The sequence below is a fragment of the Macrosteles quadrilineatus genome, unplaced genomic scaffold, assembly GCF_028750875.1.
Source record: "Macrosteles quadrilineatus isolate MER2022 unplaced genomic scaffold, UCM_ALF_1.0 Scaffold_1__1_contigs__length_201487025, whole genome shotgun sequence".
Classification (NCBI taxonomy): domain Eukaryota; kingdom Metazoa; phylum Arthropoda; class Insecta; order Hemiptera; family Cicadellidae; genus Macrosteles; species Macrosteles quadrilineatus.
Window position 1 is genome coordinate 11,964,267 of NW_026542594.1, and position 15,543 is coordinate 11,979,809.

The 15,543-nt window shown below is 34.9% G+C and overlaps 1 protein-coding gene across 1 annotated transcript in view; it reads right to left on the reverse strand.

The window, feature by feature from the left end:
* LOC129004083 (protein PFC0760c-like) overlaps positions 1 to 15,543 on the reverse strand; it is a 55,934-nt gene that overhangs the window by 4,662 nt on the left and 35,729 nt on the right. The window contains exons 4-5 of the mRNA XM_054432477.1: positions 3,887 to 13,761; positions 815 to 984 (exon numbers count right to left, since the gene is read on the reverse strand). Of these exons, the coding sequence (XP_054288452.1) occupies positions 815 to 984; positions 3,887 to 13,761 (10,045 nt within the window). The remainder of the gene's footprint in view (positions 1 to 814; positions 985 to 3,886; positions 13,762 to 15,543) is intronic.

A 15,543-nucleotide genomic window follows, 5' to 3' on the forward strand; every position in this document is an offset into this window, starting at 1 on the left:
AATATATCGGAAACAACCTATGGAAAAGGTTGTAGAACGTTTAAAGAGCTTTACAAAAATACCATATTCGATATGCTTTACTCAAAAGCTTAAGTCAAGAAACTAGATCAATCTCACAAAAACACCTAATTTGGTACAAAAACGCCTATTAGTCCGACATCTAGGGCTGTGTACAAGTCATATATAGAAAGTTTTACCATTTAATGTTGGTGTAGGTGTCTAAAGAAGTGTTTTTAACTCGGGTGTCAAGTCTGCACCCACTGCATTTCCCGGTTATGACGTCATCAAAATGGCGGACAGGCCTATATTTAAAACACCTATATTTTACATACCATGTATCGGATCGGGATAAACTTTTTTTGTTTGAAAGATAAGTTTACGTGCTATCTTTCTTACATTTACAAATTTTTTGTATGTTTGTTTAGTACATTTTTCGTAATTTAGCAAAAACTTGTATTTTTAAATATTTTTGTGTTAGTTAAAACTTTTCTTTTTTTTATACATAGCCTGCATACAATTAGTTTCCCAATGTGTATTAACTAGTAGTGATAATGAAGTTAATAATGGTATTATTGCCTACTTATAACCTTAGAGAATAATAATACAATGCGTCCATGAAAACTATATGTAAATGCAATTGGTTTTAATTGGTTTAATATACGTTTTAAAAAGTTGACCAACTATCTCAATCAATTACAATGCAAATATAGCTGATAAAAGATTTCTGTTCCCTTTAATATTAAAAATGATGGATAGCGACTGGTTTTAAATATTTTGATTTTCCAAACTCTTAGCTTGAATTTTTTAACATTACCTTATGTTTAGCTTGATCCAATGACTTTTCAAGATCAGCTACCTTCTTCTTGAGGGGGAAGTTATCAGCTTCAAATTGCATCTCCAAAGCAGTGATTTTTGCATTTCGTTCAGCCAATTCCACTCTCAACTCTGACAAGCGGGACTTGAGTTCATCACATTGACACGGCCCTTCAAAAGAAATATAGAGGCTACAATCAGTTATAATCCACATGTGGAAATGTCAAGCACAAGATTAATGAGTTAAGGAAGTTATTTTTGGTCTTCTGATTTTTTAATTCAACTTTCACTATCATTTAACAATCAAATAATCCGGTATCAGACTGTTAAATAATCATCCATCTCTTTCAGTGTCCACTAAGCTAGCTTAATTTCTGGTTTTTAAAGGAGAGAAACACCCAGCATCTATACAAAAATATTTGTTTGACAATAGAATACATATTGTATGGTTCAGGTTCTTGCTAGACTTGTGTATGGTTATCCACAGTTCACATAATCCTATACTCTAATATGAGCAATGTTTGCTTGTATGTATGTATGTAAGTATATATCTATGCTTGCTTGCACAAAGGTCTCAAAAACAGCTTTGACGATTTTGTTCAAATGGTTAAATAGTTTATTTCTGGTCTAAAAACGAGTTTACTGCTGTTAGAACTGTCAACAAAAATCTAATTACGTAGAAAAATGAAACTGAAAGTCACATTTTTTTTACATTAGTCTTATGGGTTGCTAAGTAACCATGTCGGTTGAATTAAATAACAAGGAAAAAGTGAACAAAAGACTTGTAAGTTGTTCATGTGTTGAACATGTGAACATGTGTTCATAATAAGCCATATACACACAGTACACTAGCAAATTACAAAATACAGTACAAAAGGAAAAATATCACTTGTTACTATTGAGCAAAGTTATACTGAAGATTACTCGATACAGTAGACCCTTAACCGATCCTATTGGGACCGGACCTAGGTCGGATAACTCAAAAGGTCGGTTATAACGGGCAATCCCTAAAATCATAACATAATGAAGTGCTATTCATTTGGAACTATATAATCATTATTTTGAAGTCATACTTGCATTATTTATAAAATAAACTACTCTTTCTCCTTTTTCGTATTGATAGAAAAGTAAAAAAATAAACACAAAACACGATTAGGCCAAATAGGCCTACTTTCAGTGGAATATAGTACTAACTAGGCAAGAGTCAATAAAAATTCCCATTTTAATAACTTTAGTACTGTAATGTATTAACTGATGCTTTCCAAATCCATACAGTACAGAACCTTTTGTCAAAATTAAAGATACAAGCAACCATTTTGTTACAAGACAGGATGTTTATTTATAGCCTCTCATTGGAGGCTCGAGGCACAAACACTATCTTGACCTTGGAGTTGTTAACCCCCCTTCCCTGCCCTCCCTACAAGTTGCGTTGTTTGTTTACTCCAGCGATAAGATAATCAGTTCTCAAAATTGTAACTCACTTTACGATGTTATAAATTTTCCGCAAAGATAACAGACTGAAAATATGCTATATTTTTTGTGATCAATACAAAATAACTTAATCTTAGTCTTATACTGTGGATATAAGCGTATGGTTCAGTTCTCATTGCCCAGCGTGGGAGCGGAAAAATCGAGATTCCTAGAAGGCGGCGATTAAACCGAACTGCTCTCAAAGCAAGGTCGGTTAAAACAAACTGTATTATTTTACGATCGTAGGCGGATAATCCGATTATCGGTTAATATGAGGTCGGTTAAGAGGGGGTCTACCGTACATTGTAGTAGAGGCTAGCAGTGCAGAGTGTGGGATCTGTTTATGACGATTAGGCCTACATTAAGGTATCTGCAATCCTAAAATGCTATGGGAAGGGAAGGAAACTGGTCCGCGATGTAGTAAGGGGTGAAAGAAGTAGAAAAGGCGAGCTGTCTGGAGTGTGGGATCTGTTAATGACGATTAGATTAAGGTATCTGCAATTCTAAAATGCTATGGGAAGGGAGGGAAACAGGTCCGTGCCGTAGGAAGTGGTGAAATAAGTAGTAAAGGCGAGTAGTCCGGAGTGTGGGAACTATTTATGACGATTAGATTAAAGTATCTGCAATCCTAAAATGCTATGAGAAGGGAGGAAAACAGGGTCGCGCCGTAGGAAGTGGTGAAGGAAGTAGTAAAGGCAAGCAGTCCGGAGTGTGGGAACTGCTTATGACGATTAGATTATGGTATCTGCAATCTTAAAATGCCATCGGAAAGGAGGAAAACAGATCCGTGACGTAGGAAGTGGTGAAAGAAGTAGTAAAGGCGAGCAGTCTGGAGTGTGGGAACTATTTATGACGATTAGATTAATGTATCTGCAATACTGAAATGCTATTAGAAGGATGGAAACATGTCCACGACATAGGAAATGGTGAAAGAAGTAGTAAAGACTAGCAGTGCGGAGTGTGGGGAATGTTTTCTGGCAATTAGATTAATATATCTAAAATACTAAAATGCTATGGAAAGAGATGAAAACAGGTCCACGACGTAGGAAGTGGCATAGGAAGTAGTAAAGTTTAGCATCACAGAGTGTGGGAAACGTCTTTGGCAGTTAGATTAATGTATCTTCAATCCTAAAATGCTATGTGAAGGGAAGGAAACAGGCCCACGACGTAGGAAGTGGTGAATGAAGTAGTAAAGGCTGGCGTCGCAGAGGGGGGGAACCGTTTGTGGCAATTAGATTAATGTATCTTTAATACTTAAATGAAATGCTATGAGAAGGGAAGGAAACAGGCCCTTGACGTAGGAAATGGTGAAGAAAGTAGTAAGGCTAGCAGTACAGAGTATGGGAACTGTCTGTGGCAATTACATTAATGTATCTGCAATCCTAAAATGCTATGGGAAGAGAGGGAAACAGGTCTACGTCGTAGGGAGTGGTGAAGGAAGTAGTAAAGGCGAGCAAATTGAAGTTCAGGAATGGATTAATGTATCTGCAATACTAAGACTGCTTTCAAAATAAACTAATGATTTTCCCCAAGCAAAGCTCGATCCCCAGGTACTTAGCAATAATCAAAAAATATTGTAAAAGAATAGTATTAAATAACTTACCATGAGAGGACATTAGGTTCTCCTGAGAAATAAGTTTTGATCTGGTAATTTGTAGCTCCTCTGACACAGATTTTAGTTCAATTTCAAGCTCTCTCTGCCTATTCTTCAGATCAGACACAGAAACAGCTTCTCTCTTTAATACGTCCGCTAAATCCTTTTCTTTTTCTTTATAAGCTTTAAACATATCTTCACATTCTTTATCAAGACTAGCATATTCTTCTTGTGACTCGGCAATCTTTTCCTTCAATGATTGGTTCTCTGATATAATTGATTTGAGAAGATTGACAGAATCTTTCAATGAAACTGGATTCTCTGGGAATATTTCAAATAATTCTTTGAGATCATAACCGATCAAACTCGGGACATTATTGGTTTGTATTTGGTTGGCAAGCTTAAGCTCTAACTCTGTATTTTGCTTCTTCAATTCTTCTTCTCTTTGGAAGACAGAAGCTAACAGCTCTTTCTGTTCTTCTATGTGTTTGTTCATCATTTCACATTCTGTATCTAAATCTTTATTTTCTTGAGAAAGCTCCTCAATTCTTTGCTTTAAGTCCTCAATTTCTGGATTGTCAGAAACCAAAACTTTCTTACTACCTTCAACTAATGTTTTGATTTTTAATAAAATCTCACTCATTGACAGATTTTGACCAGGGAACAAGCTTTGTAACTCTGATTTCACCTCTTTGAAATTCTGAATGTCCAAAACAGCTTGAGCGGTTGAGACCAACTGTTTTTTCAGTTCCAGTTCTCTTTTCATTATTTTGGATATTTTATCTTCTTGCTTTTTTATATATTCCTTTGACTTTTCATATTCATGTTTCAAGGAACAGAAATCGTCATTAAGCAGATTATGTTTGGCATTTAATATATCATGTTCAGCTAGTTTCTTATTTAAATATTGCACCTGCTTATCCACAGTGTTAATCCCAAAAGGAAAGCTGATCTTTAAAGAACTAATGACATAATGGTTTTCCAACCTTCTTTCGAGGGCATCAATTTTATCTTCCAACTGGAAGTTCTTCTTTGATAAATCAGCAACTTGATTATTGGCAAAATCATATTGTGCCTTCAGTTCAGCATTATTTTTTTTCTCAAATATGATACAACTGCTTAGTTCTTCAATTTCCCAAGATTGTTTTCTGTTTACTTCTGTGAGATACGTAACTTTTGTAGCCTCACTTTGAAGCTTTACATTTTCTTCTTTGAGTTTACTGATTTGATACGTCATATCTTCCATTTCTGTACATTTAATATTTGATCCATCATTATTCTTTAACTGTTCAATAGTTTCAGTCAAATGTGATATGGTGGCATTTTTTGAAGCAATTTCTTCTTTAAACTGAAGTGAATCTTCATCATACAAAATTTTACATGATTTAAGTTCTTCATTCATATCGTTGATTTGAGTTTCAAAGGATTTACTGATTTCGATTTGCTTGGACAGCTCATGATTAAGAGTTTCATTACAAGTCTTCAATTCTGTCAACAAGTTGACAAACTTAGAACTGATCAATTTTATTTTGCCACTGAAAAATTGACTATTTTCCAAACGACCAATAATAAAATTCAGATCTCCATCTTGTGAAATATTGGTTATGAGAACATCAAAATCATTCTCAATTGAGGTAAGGCTGTCTACTAAAGGCGTCATTTCTCCTATTTTTTCAAGGTACTGAGAAATCACAGTGTCTTTCTCCTTTAGATTTTCTGTTAACTGGCTGACTTCTTTTGTTTTTTCATCAAGTTGTAAATTAAGTTGCAAAATGTGATTGTGTTTATCATTTAATGACACAGTTAGTTCATCCAACATATCTTTTTGTTGTTTTGAAATTCCACAATCATCTTTTGATCGTCTCAACAGGTTAGCAGCTTCAAATCGTACACTTTCCAATTCACCTTTCAGTTGTAAAATTTCATCATTTTTACAACCAATTTCATCAGTGAGAACTAATATCTTTTCTTCAAGCTGGGTCTTATCATGCTTTGTACGGTTCATCTCGTCAATCAATGACTCTTTTTCCTTCTCAGCAGTTGCTTTTGTTTCTTCAAGTTCATGTACAAAGCAACTCATTTCACTTTTTAATGCAGAGAGCTCACTATCCAAACTTGATATATAAGTGTCCTGGTTGTTCAGTTCAATCTTGCGTTCTTGCACTTCATTTTCCAACTTGGATATCAAATCTTCTCTCTCAACGAGATCATTTTGTAAACATGCAAATTTATTTTCAAAATCATTTTGAAGAGCAAAAATGACTTCTTTTTCCTTGTTTAGGAATTCTTTCATCAATTTTTGGTAAACATCAATAAGTGGTTCCATTGACGATTCCCAAATTTCACCAGTTAAAGAGTGAATTTCTTTTGACATAATATCTTTTAATTGTAAACTGTCTTTGAGTTTTATATCTAACTGATTATGTTCATTGCTTATTGCTTCAATAGTTTCATTTAAGGTCTGTACTTCCATTTCAAGTTTTAAATTTTCATGTTGCAACGATGCTTTGGTGTTTTCACAAATCTTATGAGTTTCAGCAATATTTGAAAGACTTTCAACCTTATTTTCCAATTTAGTTATATATAGTTCATTATCCAAAGCTGTAGTGAGTTTGTTTTCCAGTTCCAATTTTTGTCCCATTAGTGAGCTAATTTCAAGTTTTAACTTTTGTTCAGCTTCCAACAGACCAGAAACATTTCGTTCACTGTTTTGAAGTGTTCCCTGCAAATCGTCAACGTTTTGGTTTAACTTTATGATTTCACATTCTAAACCACTAATTTGCAGTAAAATTGCATCTATACATCCATGCAAAGAAGACAGCTGCATCTTGCTTTCAAAATCCGTGTTTAATAATCTATTTTTGAGACTCTCTGTTGCATGAGAAACAATTTTTTCTAATGACATCTTTTCTTCTATTAATTGCCTATGTTGATGTTCTAGATTGTCACTTTCCATGGACAAGAAATCATTTTTAACCATTTCACTCAGTAACTCTTCATTTAGACTCGATATATGGTCTTCTAGGTCCGTAATCAATTCTTGAAAGTAGTTATTTCTTTCCCTTGATGAATTAAGTTCTTCTGTTATAAGAGATATTTTACTTTGGACAAATAAAAGCTGATCATTATTTTGACAAAGTTTGCTCTCAAGTTCACTGATAGTTGTACTTTGAAATTGATTTTTGGATAGTTCACTAAATAATTCTTCATTCATACTACATAGATGCTCCTCTAGGCTTCTAGAAAGATCACACAACTCATCAATAGTTCTTTCGTTGTTTTTAACATTATCAAGTTGCTCTTTTAAAATTGACATTGACTGAAGAAGTTCTAAATTTTTCTGCTCTACACTGTATTTTTCAGCAGTTAAGAGTTCTAAACGATCAGCCATTTCTGAGCAATGTTTTTCTTGCTCTGACAGCAATTGTCTATCTGTCAATAAACTACTTACAGCTTCGCTAAGGCTACTCATGTTTTCTAGCATACTTGTTTTCTCTTCTTCGTATACATCAAGTGATTCACTAAGTTCACTTATCTTTATTTTTAATTTAACTTTTTCATCTTTCAAAGGTACCAATTCATTGAACTGATCTTTGTAATCATTCAATTTAGTTGTGAGTAAGGTTATAGTTTCTTTCAGGTTAACTACAGCAACTGCCAGACTTTCCTTTTCTAAGTGTACACTGTCAAATAACACCTTCTCTTCTAAAACCACTTCCTTCATGGTTTTAAGTTCCTCTGAGAGTTTCTTTCCTTCAGATTCAGCAACCACAATTTCCTCAGAAAGATAGATATTTTCTAGAAAAACACTGTTGAGGTACTCGCTCATACCACTAAGGCTTTCCACCACACTAACCCTTTCAAGGTTCAATTCTTCATTCAGTTCTTCAAGATGCTTTGTTATTTCTTCCACATTGTTTTGTAACAATGCATTTTCTTCATCAAGTTTTCTTATTTCTGCGTCTCCTTCATTTAGTTTATCATTCGCTTTTATTAAAGAACTTTTGAGTTTTTTCTTATCAGCTGTTAAGCAGCGAATCTTTTCAGTCAGCTCGTCAACAAGATGTTCATTGTCTGATTTTAGGGTTTCAATATCTTGTATTTCTCTTTTCATTCGAGCAAGCTTTTCTTCTAGTTGGAGTTTCTCTTCCTTTAGTGTATGTAGACTTTGTTCTTTAGAAGAGGTTACTTTTAACTCATTCCACAAAAGATCATTTTGTGCTGTAAGGTCTTGAATTTTAACTTCCAATGAAGTCTTAACATTCATAATTTCTTTCAACCTTTCATCCCTTGCAGTTATTTTTAAATTAAGTTGTTCAATTTCAATTTCATTGTCTTTGAGATTGTCTAATCGATGTTCAAGGGAATCAATAGTGCTTTTTAAATCTGAATTGATGTTTGTGAAAACCTTAATTTGGCAGTCTTTTTCATTTATCTCATGACTCAGTTTTGATATATTTTCAACGTGCAAAGAAATGAGCTCCTCAAGTGACTTATTTCGCACTAGTACCTCCTCCCTATTATCCTTGGTTTCCTGGATATCAGATTTCAATTTATGATTTTCCTCTTCTACATGTTGCAGTTTTTCTAAAAGCTTGTTCAAAGAGAATATAGTTTCCTCATGATAAGCTTTATTTTTAAGGAGCTCTTGAATTTGTCGTTCTTTCATACTTAAATCCACACTGACATTAGACAACATAGTATTTTGTTCACAAATTTCATTCCTCTGTTCTTCCAACAGGATTTGTAGTTTTTCTATCTCGTTGTTCTTCTCTTGCTCTAATTTCAAAATATGGTTTAAGTAATCATTTTCCTGTTTTAACTCATCAAATGTTTCTAAACTGCTGCTCAGAACAGATAGCTCTTCCTTGAGTAGTAAGTTGTCATTTGTTAGCTCTTGAATCTGTCGCTCTTTAATGTGTATATTTCCCATTAAAGTTGATAGTTCCTGGTTTTTGGTTTTAAGATCAGTGACAATGTGGTCTATATTCAACAATTCATATTCTAATTTTTGGATCTTGTTCTGTAGACTTGCTATCTCATTTTCATTCGCTATTCTTTCTTTTACTGATCTACCAATCAGTTCATTGTGTTCAGATTTAAACTTGACAAATTCACTTTTTATACTTTTTAAACCATCTAATTCTTTTGCAAGCTTTTCATTTTCTTTTTTAAGTTCAACTATCAGATCACAATCCTTCATCGATTTGTCAAATACGCTTTCCAAATAACAACTTTCTTCTTTCAAATCTTTAGTCTGGACAGTCTGTCTTAAAAGATCTTGTTGAAGTTTTTCATTATGGACTTTAAGCTTATTTATATAAATATCTTTTTCATTGCACGTTTCAATAAGGGAAAGGTTTTTTTGTTTCAAAAGTTTTATATCATTGTGATATTGAACTGGCCATTCCATTAACAAAACATTCTCAGTTTGTAGTTCACACTGCTTTTGTGAGTCAACATCATCAATGTTTACATTAGAAACCCCGCAAGAATCTGGTATTATTAATTCTAGAGAAAGATTAGTAACATAGTTACTCATGGATTGTTGCATCATTACATGATTTATTCTGTCCATTTGTTCTGAATCATACTGAAATTTGGATGAATAATCAACACTTGGTGATATTATTTTTACCCTATGACTCTCTTCAGAAAGTTGACTTTCACTTTCGTTTGAATAACTTTTATTTTGGTGCTGTTTGTCAAACTTACATTCTGCTTGTTTTTTCATGCCGCTAAAGCTTTGATCAATCCTGGCATCATTTGTGTTAGCCATAGTAATTTCCATGAAACTTTGTAAACCATTCTCAGTTAAAGAATAATTGTTGGCATTAGTTACAAATGAAGGAAAATAAATAGCCTCATGTGTTTTCTGATCACTAACTGCTGTAAAATTATTAGTTTCCTTGATGTCAATATTATCTAACAAATCAGTCAACGTTTCTGATAACTGATTTAAAGATGATTCCTCGCTTCCTTCTCTTGATTCACCTGTGAGTACGTTGTTTGATAGTGCATATGAAGTTGTTAATGACATGTCAAGTGTCTGGTATGAGTGATTTGATGTTTCAGAATCAAAAGCAGCAATTTCTTCAGTTGCTTCTTCACTAATTGAACAGTTGATATTAATGTTGATTTCTGGAAGGGTGTCAGGTATTTTCACGTGATTGCCATTTGAAAGATTGCTACAATCCTGTTCGCTCAAAGATCTGCCCTCTTTAAAGTCCTTAGGGATTAATGTTTCCACTTGAGAACAGTTCACACTATCTCCATGACCAACTTCTTGGTCTTGGTTATTTCCTACATCAAAGTCAATTTGTTGGACTTGTTTAGTTCCTACCAAATCAAATTCAATTTCTGAGTCTTGTTTAGATCCTTCTAGACCAGGGTCGATTTCTTGGACTTGGTTGGTTTCTTTAACACCAGATTTAATTTCTTGAACTTGATTAGTTTCTTTTGAATCTGATTCAATGTCTTGGACTTGGTTGGATTCTTCTACAGAGTCGATTTCTTGGACTTGATTACTTCCTTCTACATCTGAGGCGATTTCTTTGACTTGGTTAGTTCCTTCTACACAAGAGTAAATTTCTTGGACTTGATTGGTTCCTTCTACACTGGAGTTGATTTTTTGGACTTGGTTGGTTCCTTCTACAACAGAGTCGATGTCTTGGTCTTGGTTGGTTCCTTCTAAATCTGAGTCAATGTCTTGGACTTTGTTGGTTTCTTCTACAGAGTTGATTTCTTGGATTTCATTACTTCCTTCTATATCTGAGGCGATTTTTTTGACTTGGTTAGTTCCTTCTACACCAGAGTCGATTTCTTGGACTCGATTAATTTCTTCTACACCAGATTGGATTTCTTGGACTTGGTAAGTTCCTTCTACATCTGAGTCGATGTCTTGGACTTGGTTGGTTTCTTTTACACCAGAGTCGATTTCTTGGATTCGGTTAGTTCCTTCAACATCTAAGTCAATTTCTTGGACTTGGTTAGTTCCTTTTAGATATGAGGCGATTTCTTTGACTTGTTTTGTTTCTTCTACACCAGAGTCAATTTCTTGGACTTGGTTGGTTCCTTCGACATTAAAGGCAATTTCATTGATTTGGTTTGTTCCCTCTACACCAGAGTCAATTTCTTGGACTTGGCCGGTTCCTTCTAGATCAGAGTAGATTTTTTGGACTTGGTTTTCTTCTAAACCATAGTCGATTTTTTGGATTTGGTTAGTTCCTTCCACTTCAGATTGAATTTCTTGGACTTGTTTAGTCCCTTCTACACCAGCGTTGATTTCTTGGTTTTGGTTCATTCCTTCTAGATCACAGTCGATTTCTTGGACTTGATAAATTTCTTCTACACCAGATTGGATTTCTTGGACTTCATAAGTTCCTTCTACGTCTGAGTCGATGTCTTGGACTTGGTTGGTTTCTTTTACACCAGAGTCGATTTCTTGAATTCGGTTAGTTCCTTCAACATCTAAGTCAATTTCTTGGACTTGGTTAGTTCCTTTTAGATCTGAGGCGATTTCTTTGACTTGGTTAGTTCCTTTTAGATCTGAGGCGATTTCTTTGACTTGGTTGGTTCCTTCTACATCGGAGGCGATTTCATTGACTTGGTTTGTTCCCTCTACACCAGAGTCAATTTCTTGGACTTGGCCGGTTCCTTCTAGATCAGAGTAGATTTTTTGGACTTGGTTTTCTTCTAAACTATAGTCGATTTTTTGGATTTGGTTAGTTCCTTCCACATCAGATTGAATTTCTTGTACTTGTTTAGTCCCTTCTACATCAGAGCTGATTTCTTGGTTTTGGTTCGTTCCTTCTAGATCACAGTCGATTTTTTGGACTTGGTTAGTTTCTTCTACACCAGAGTCGATTTCTTGGACTTGATTGGTTTCTTCTACACCAGATTCGATTTCTTCGACTTGGTAAGTTCCTTCTACATCTGAGTCGTTGTCTTGCACTTGGTTGGTTCCTTCTACACCAGAGTCAATTTCTCGGACTTGATTGGTTCCTTCTACACTAGAGTCAATTTCTTGGACTTGATTGGTTTCTTCTACATCAGATTCAATTTCTTGGACTTGGTAAGTTCCTTCTACATCTGAGTCGTTGTCTTGCACTTGGTTGGTTCCTTCTACATCAGAGGCGATTTCATTGACTTGGTTTGTTCCTTCTACACCAGAGTCAATTTCTTGGACTTGGCTGGTTTCTTCTAAACCATAGACGATTATTTGGATTTGGTTAGATCCTTCCACATCAGATTGAATTGCTTGTACTTGTTTAGTCCCTTTTACACCAGAGCCGATTTCTTGGTTTTGGTTCGTTCCTTCTAGATCACAGTTGATTTTTTGGACTTGGTTGGTTCCTTCTACAGCCGGGTCGATTTCTTGGACTTGGTTAGTTCCTTCTAGATCTGAAGCGATTTCTTTGACTTGGTTTGTTCCTTCTACACCAGAGTCAATTTCTTGGAATTGGTTGGTTCCTTCTACATCAGAGTCGATGTCTTGGACTTGGTTCCCTTCTACACCTGAGTTAATTTGTTGAACTTGGTTAGTTTCTTCCACGTCAAATTGAATTTCTTGGTCTTGGTTGGTTCCTTCTACACCAGAGTGGATTTCTTGGACTTGGTTAGTTCCTTCAACATCTGAGTCAATTTCTTTGACTTGGATAGTTCCATCAAAACCAGAGTCCATTTCTTGGACTTTGGTTCCTTCTAAACCAGAGTTGATTTCTTGGACTTTGTTTCCTTTTAAACCAGAGTGGATTTCTTGGACTAGTTTATTCCCTTCTACACCAGAGTCAATTTCTTGGTTTTGGTTCGTTCCTTCTAAAGCTGGGTCGATGTCTTGCACTTGGTTGGTTCCTTCTACACCAGAGTCGATTTCTTGGACTTGGTTTCCTTCTAGATCTGAGGTGATTTCGTTGACTTTGTTTGCTCCTTCTACATTAGAGTCGATTTCTTGGACTTGGTTGGTTTCTTCTACACCAGATTCGTTTTCTTGGACTTGTTTAGTTCCTTCTACACCTGAGTCTATTTTTTGGACTTGGTAATTTCTTTCCACGTCAAATTTAATTTCTTGGTCTTGGTTAGTTCCTTCTATATCAGAATTGAGCATCTGTCCTGTAAAAATTTCATCAACATATCGTTCAAACTTGTGAGTTTTTTCTGTATAAGAGCTGTGTGAAAGAGACATATCATTGTGACTTTCAAGATACACAATGTTTACAACTGACTCGTGACAAAATGACTGACATTCTATTCCTTGTGTCATATCTATTCCTTTGATTTGTTCAATTTTCTCAGAAGATTGATTGTCATTAATTTTACTCAGGTTAAAGGAAACAGAAGTAGACAAATTCTGAGATTCATCAGTTAAAGTAGAATTCGTCCCTATAACATAACCATGATTGCCAAGTTCCAAAAGGTTATTTGAATCTCCATAATTACTTTCTTCTTTGTCCTTCTCAATGATATCTACATTTTCCTCCAAAATTGAATTTTCATTATAACCTATTTTGTTTGATTCAGCAAGTTGTACTCCATCCATTTTTGGAACAATGGAATCACACATGACTGACTCCACAAAATGTTGTGTGCCATCTAATAACTCAGTTTCATTTTCAACTTTGTTAGTATAAGAATAACAAGATAGACTCTTTTCTCCATTTATATTAGAAATGTCACTATGGTCATGTGTAGCACTTAATGAATCTTCTAAACTAGAATCATCATAATGTTCAGCAGACGGATAAAGAGAGTTTAAGCCAAGAGCAGCAAATTCAGACTTTAAATCTACTGCTACAGTACCGACAGAGTTATATTTAGGCATCTGATCAGTGAATTCTGTGAATGAGGCTGTAGACTTCAGTGATGTCCACGTTTTACCAGTACAGCTATAACAAAAACAACATTTCAGAGTAAAGCCAAGCAGATAAAATTATATTAAAGGCAAATGCCTTCTTATATCAAGGTTAGAATTAGCCTAACGACCTTAGAACGCACAATATTTGATACCAATAAGACTATATAAACTTTTCAGTGACATGATCATGAGATAGTTCGGCACACAATAATTTGTGCAGTAACAATTTGAGCTGGTTGCCTGCTCCCACAATATGTTCGCTATATGATTCTGCATTACCAATTTAATCATTGCCTGCAGCAAGGTGCAAAACAAAAGACAAATCTAGGGAACTTTATTTTAGTTAGGCCTGATTTTTGACGTGACTTTAGGGAACGTAAAATGAAAACCGCTACTTTTCAGTGACTTCCATGATCCCATAGTAAAATCAGTGATTTTCACTGACTACCGTGACTGGTAAACACCATGCTAAATTAATCAGGTGATCCTTGGAATGCTACCATGCTTTAAGATACAGTCCAACCTAGGTATAACGGATCTGAAGGGACCAAACTGAATATTTGTTATATCAAGGATTTTGTTAAAACGAGGTTTGTTATATTGAGGTTAGGTTTGCAGGAATTTCGCTAAGTCGAGGTTCAGAAACAAGATCTCGGCCATCAGTCCTCGGTGAATGAAATCAGTTGTGACGCGCACAGCAAAAAGATGTGGAGATGTGAAAACTGTGCAGACGAATGTTGCGCAAGCATTGACGTCATCTTACCATTTTATATTATCAAGAAAATGTGATTTTTTAAAACAATAATGTGGGAGGAGTTCATTATATCGAGGGAAAGACGCAGACAATTCGTTAAGTAAGTAGAGGTTAAATTCGCTATGTAGAGGTTCTGACAATGAAATTCGTTAAATCAAGGTTGTTGATATGCTTTGTTCGTTATGTAGAGTTAAAATATACTTCAGATATGTGGATGACATTGTGACCTTGTATGATGGCAATAGCAGGCAATTTCAACTTTTCAGCAACTACATGAACAGCTTCCATCCCAAACTAAGTTTCACAACTGAATTAGAAGCTGACAACAAACTTAATTTTTTAGATTTATCTTTAATAAAAAACGAAGAAAATATTTCATTCAACATATTCAGGAAGCCCACAACAACAGACACAACCATCCATGAAACCTCCCACCACCCTCTAGCACATAAATTGGCAGCTTATAATAGTTTTGTGCATAGATTGCTCTCAGTACCACTTAGTGCCGTAAACTTCGAGAATGAGAGAAATGTCATCAAATATATAGCTGACAATAACGGATTTAATCCTAACATCATCGACACATTAATCAGCAAACATAGAAAGAAAATTAGTAAAGAGACCGCAGATCCAAAGCCTAAATTAAAAACAGAATTTGTCTCAGTTGAATACGGAGAAAAAATCACCCACACTCTAAAAAATGAATTGAAAAAAAAAACGGAAAAACTGTAGGGTTTAGAACATCTAATAAAGTCCAAAATCTCCTTAAACCTAGGGCCCAACAAAGTGTTAAAAACCTGAGTGACAAATCCGGAGTGTACAAAATAACATGCAGTGACTGTAATAAATTTTATATTGGACAGACTGGCAGACCATTTATCAAGAGGTTTAAAGAACACCTTCCCAAAAATAGTTTAACACAGCAATCCAATTTTGCCGAGCACTTAATTAGCAGCAATCACAGTTATTCCAGCCTGAATGAAAATTTAAAACCTTTACACATTTGTAGAAAAAGTCGAGTAATGTCATCACTAGAGCAATATGAAATTTATAGCGAAT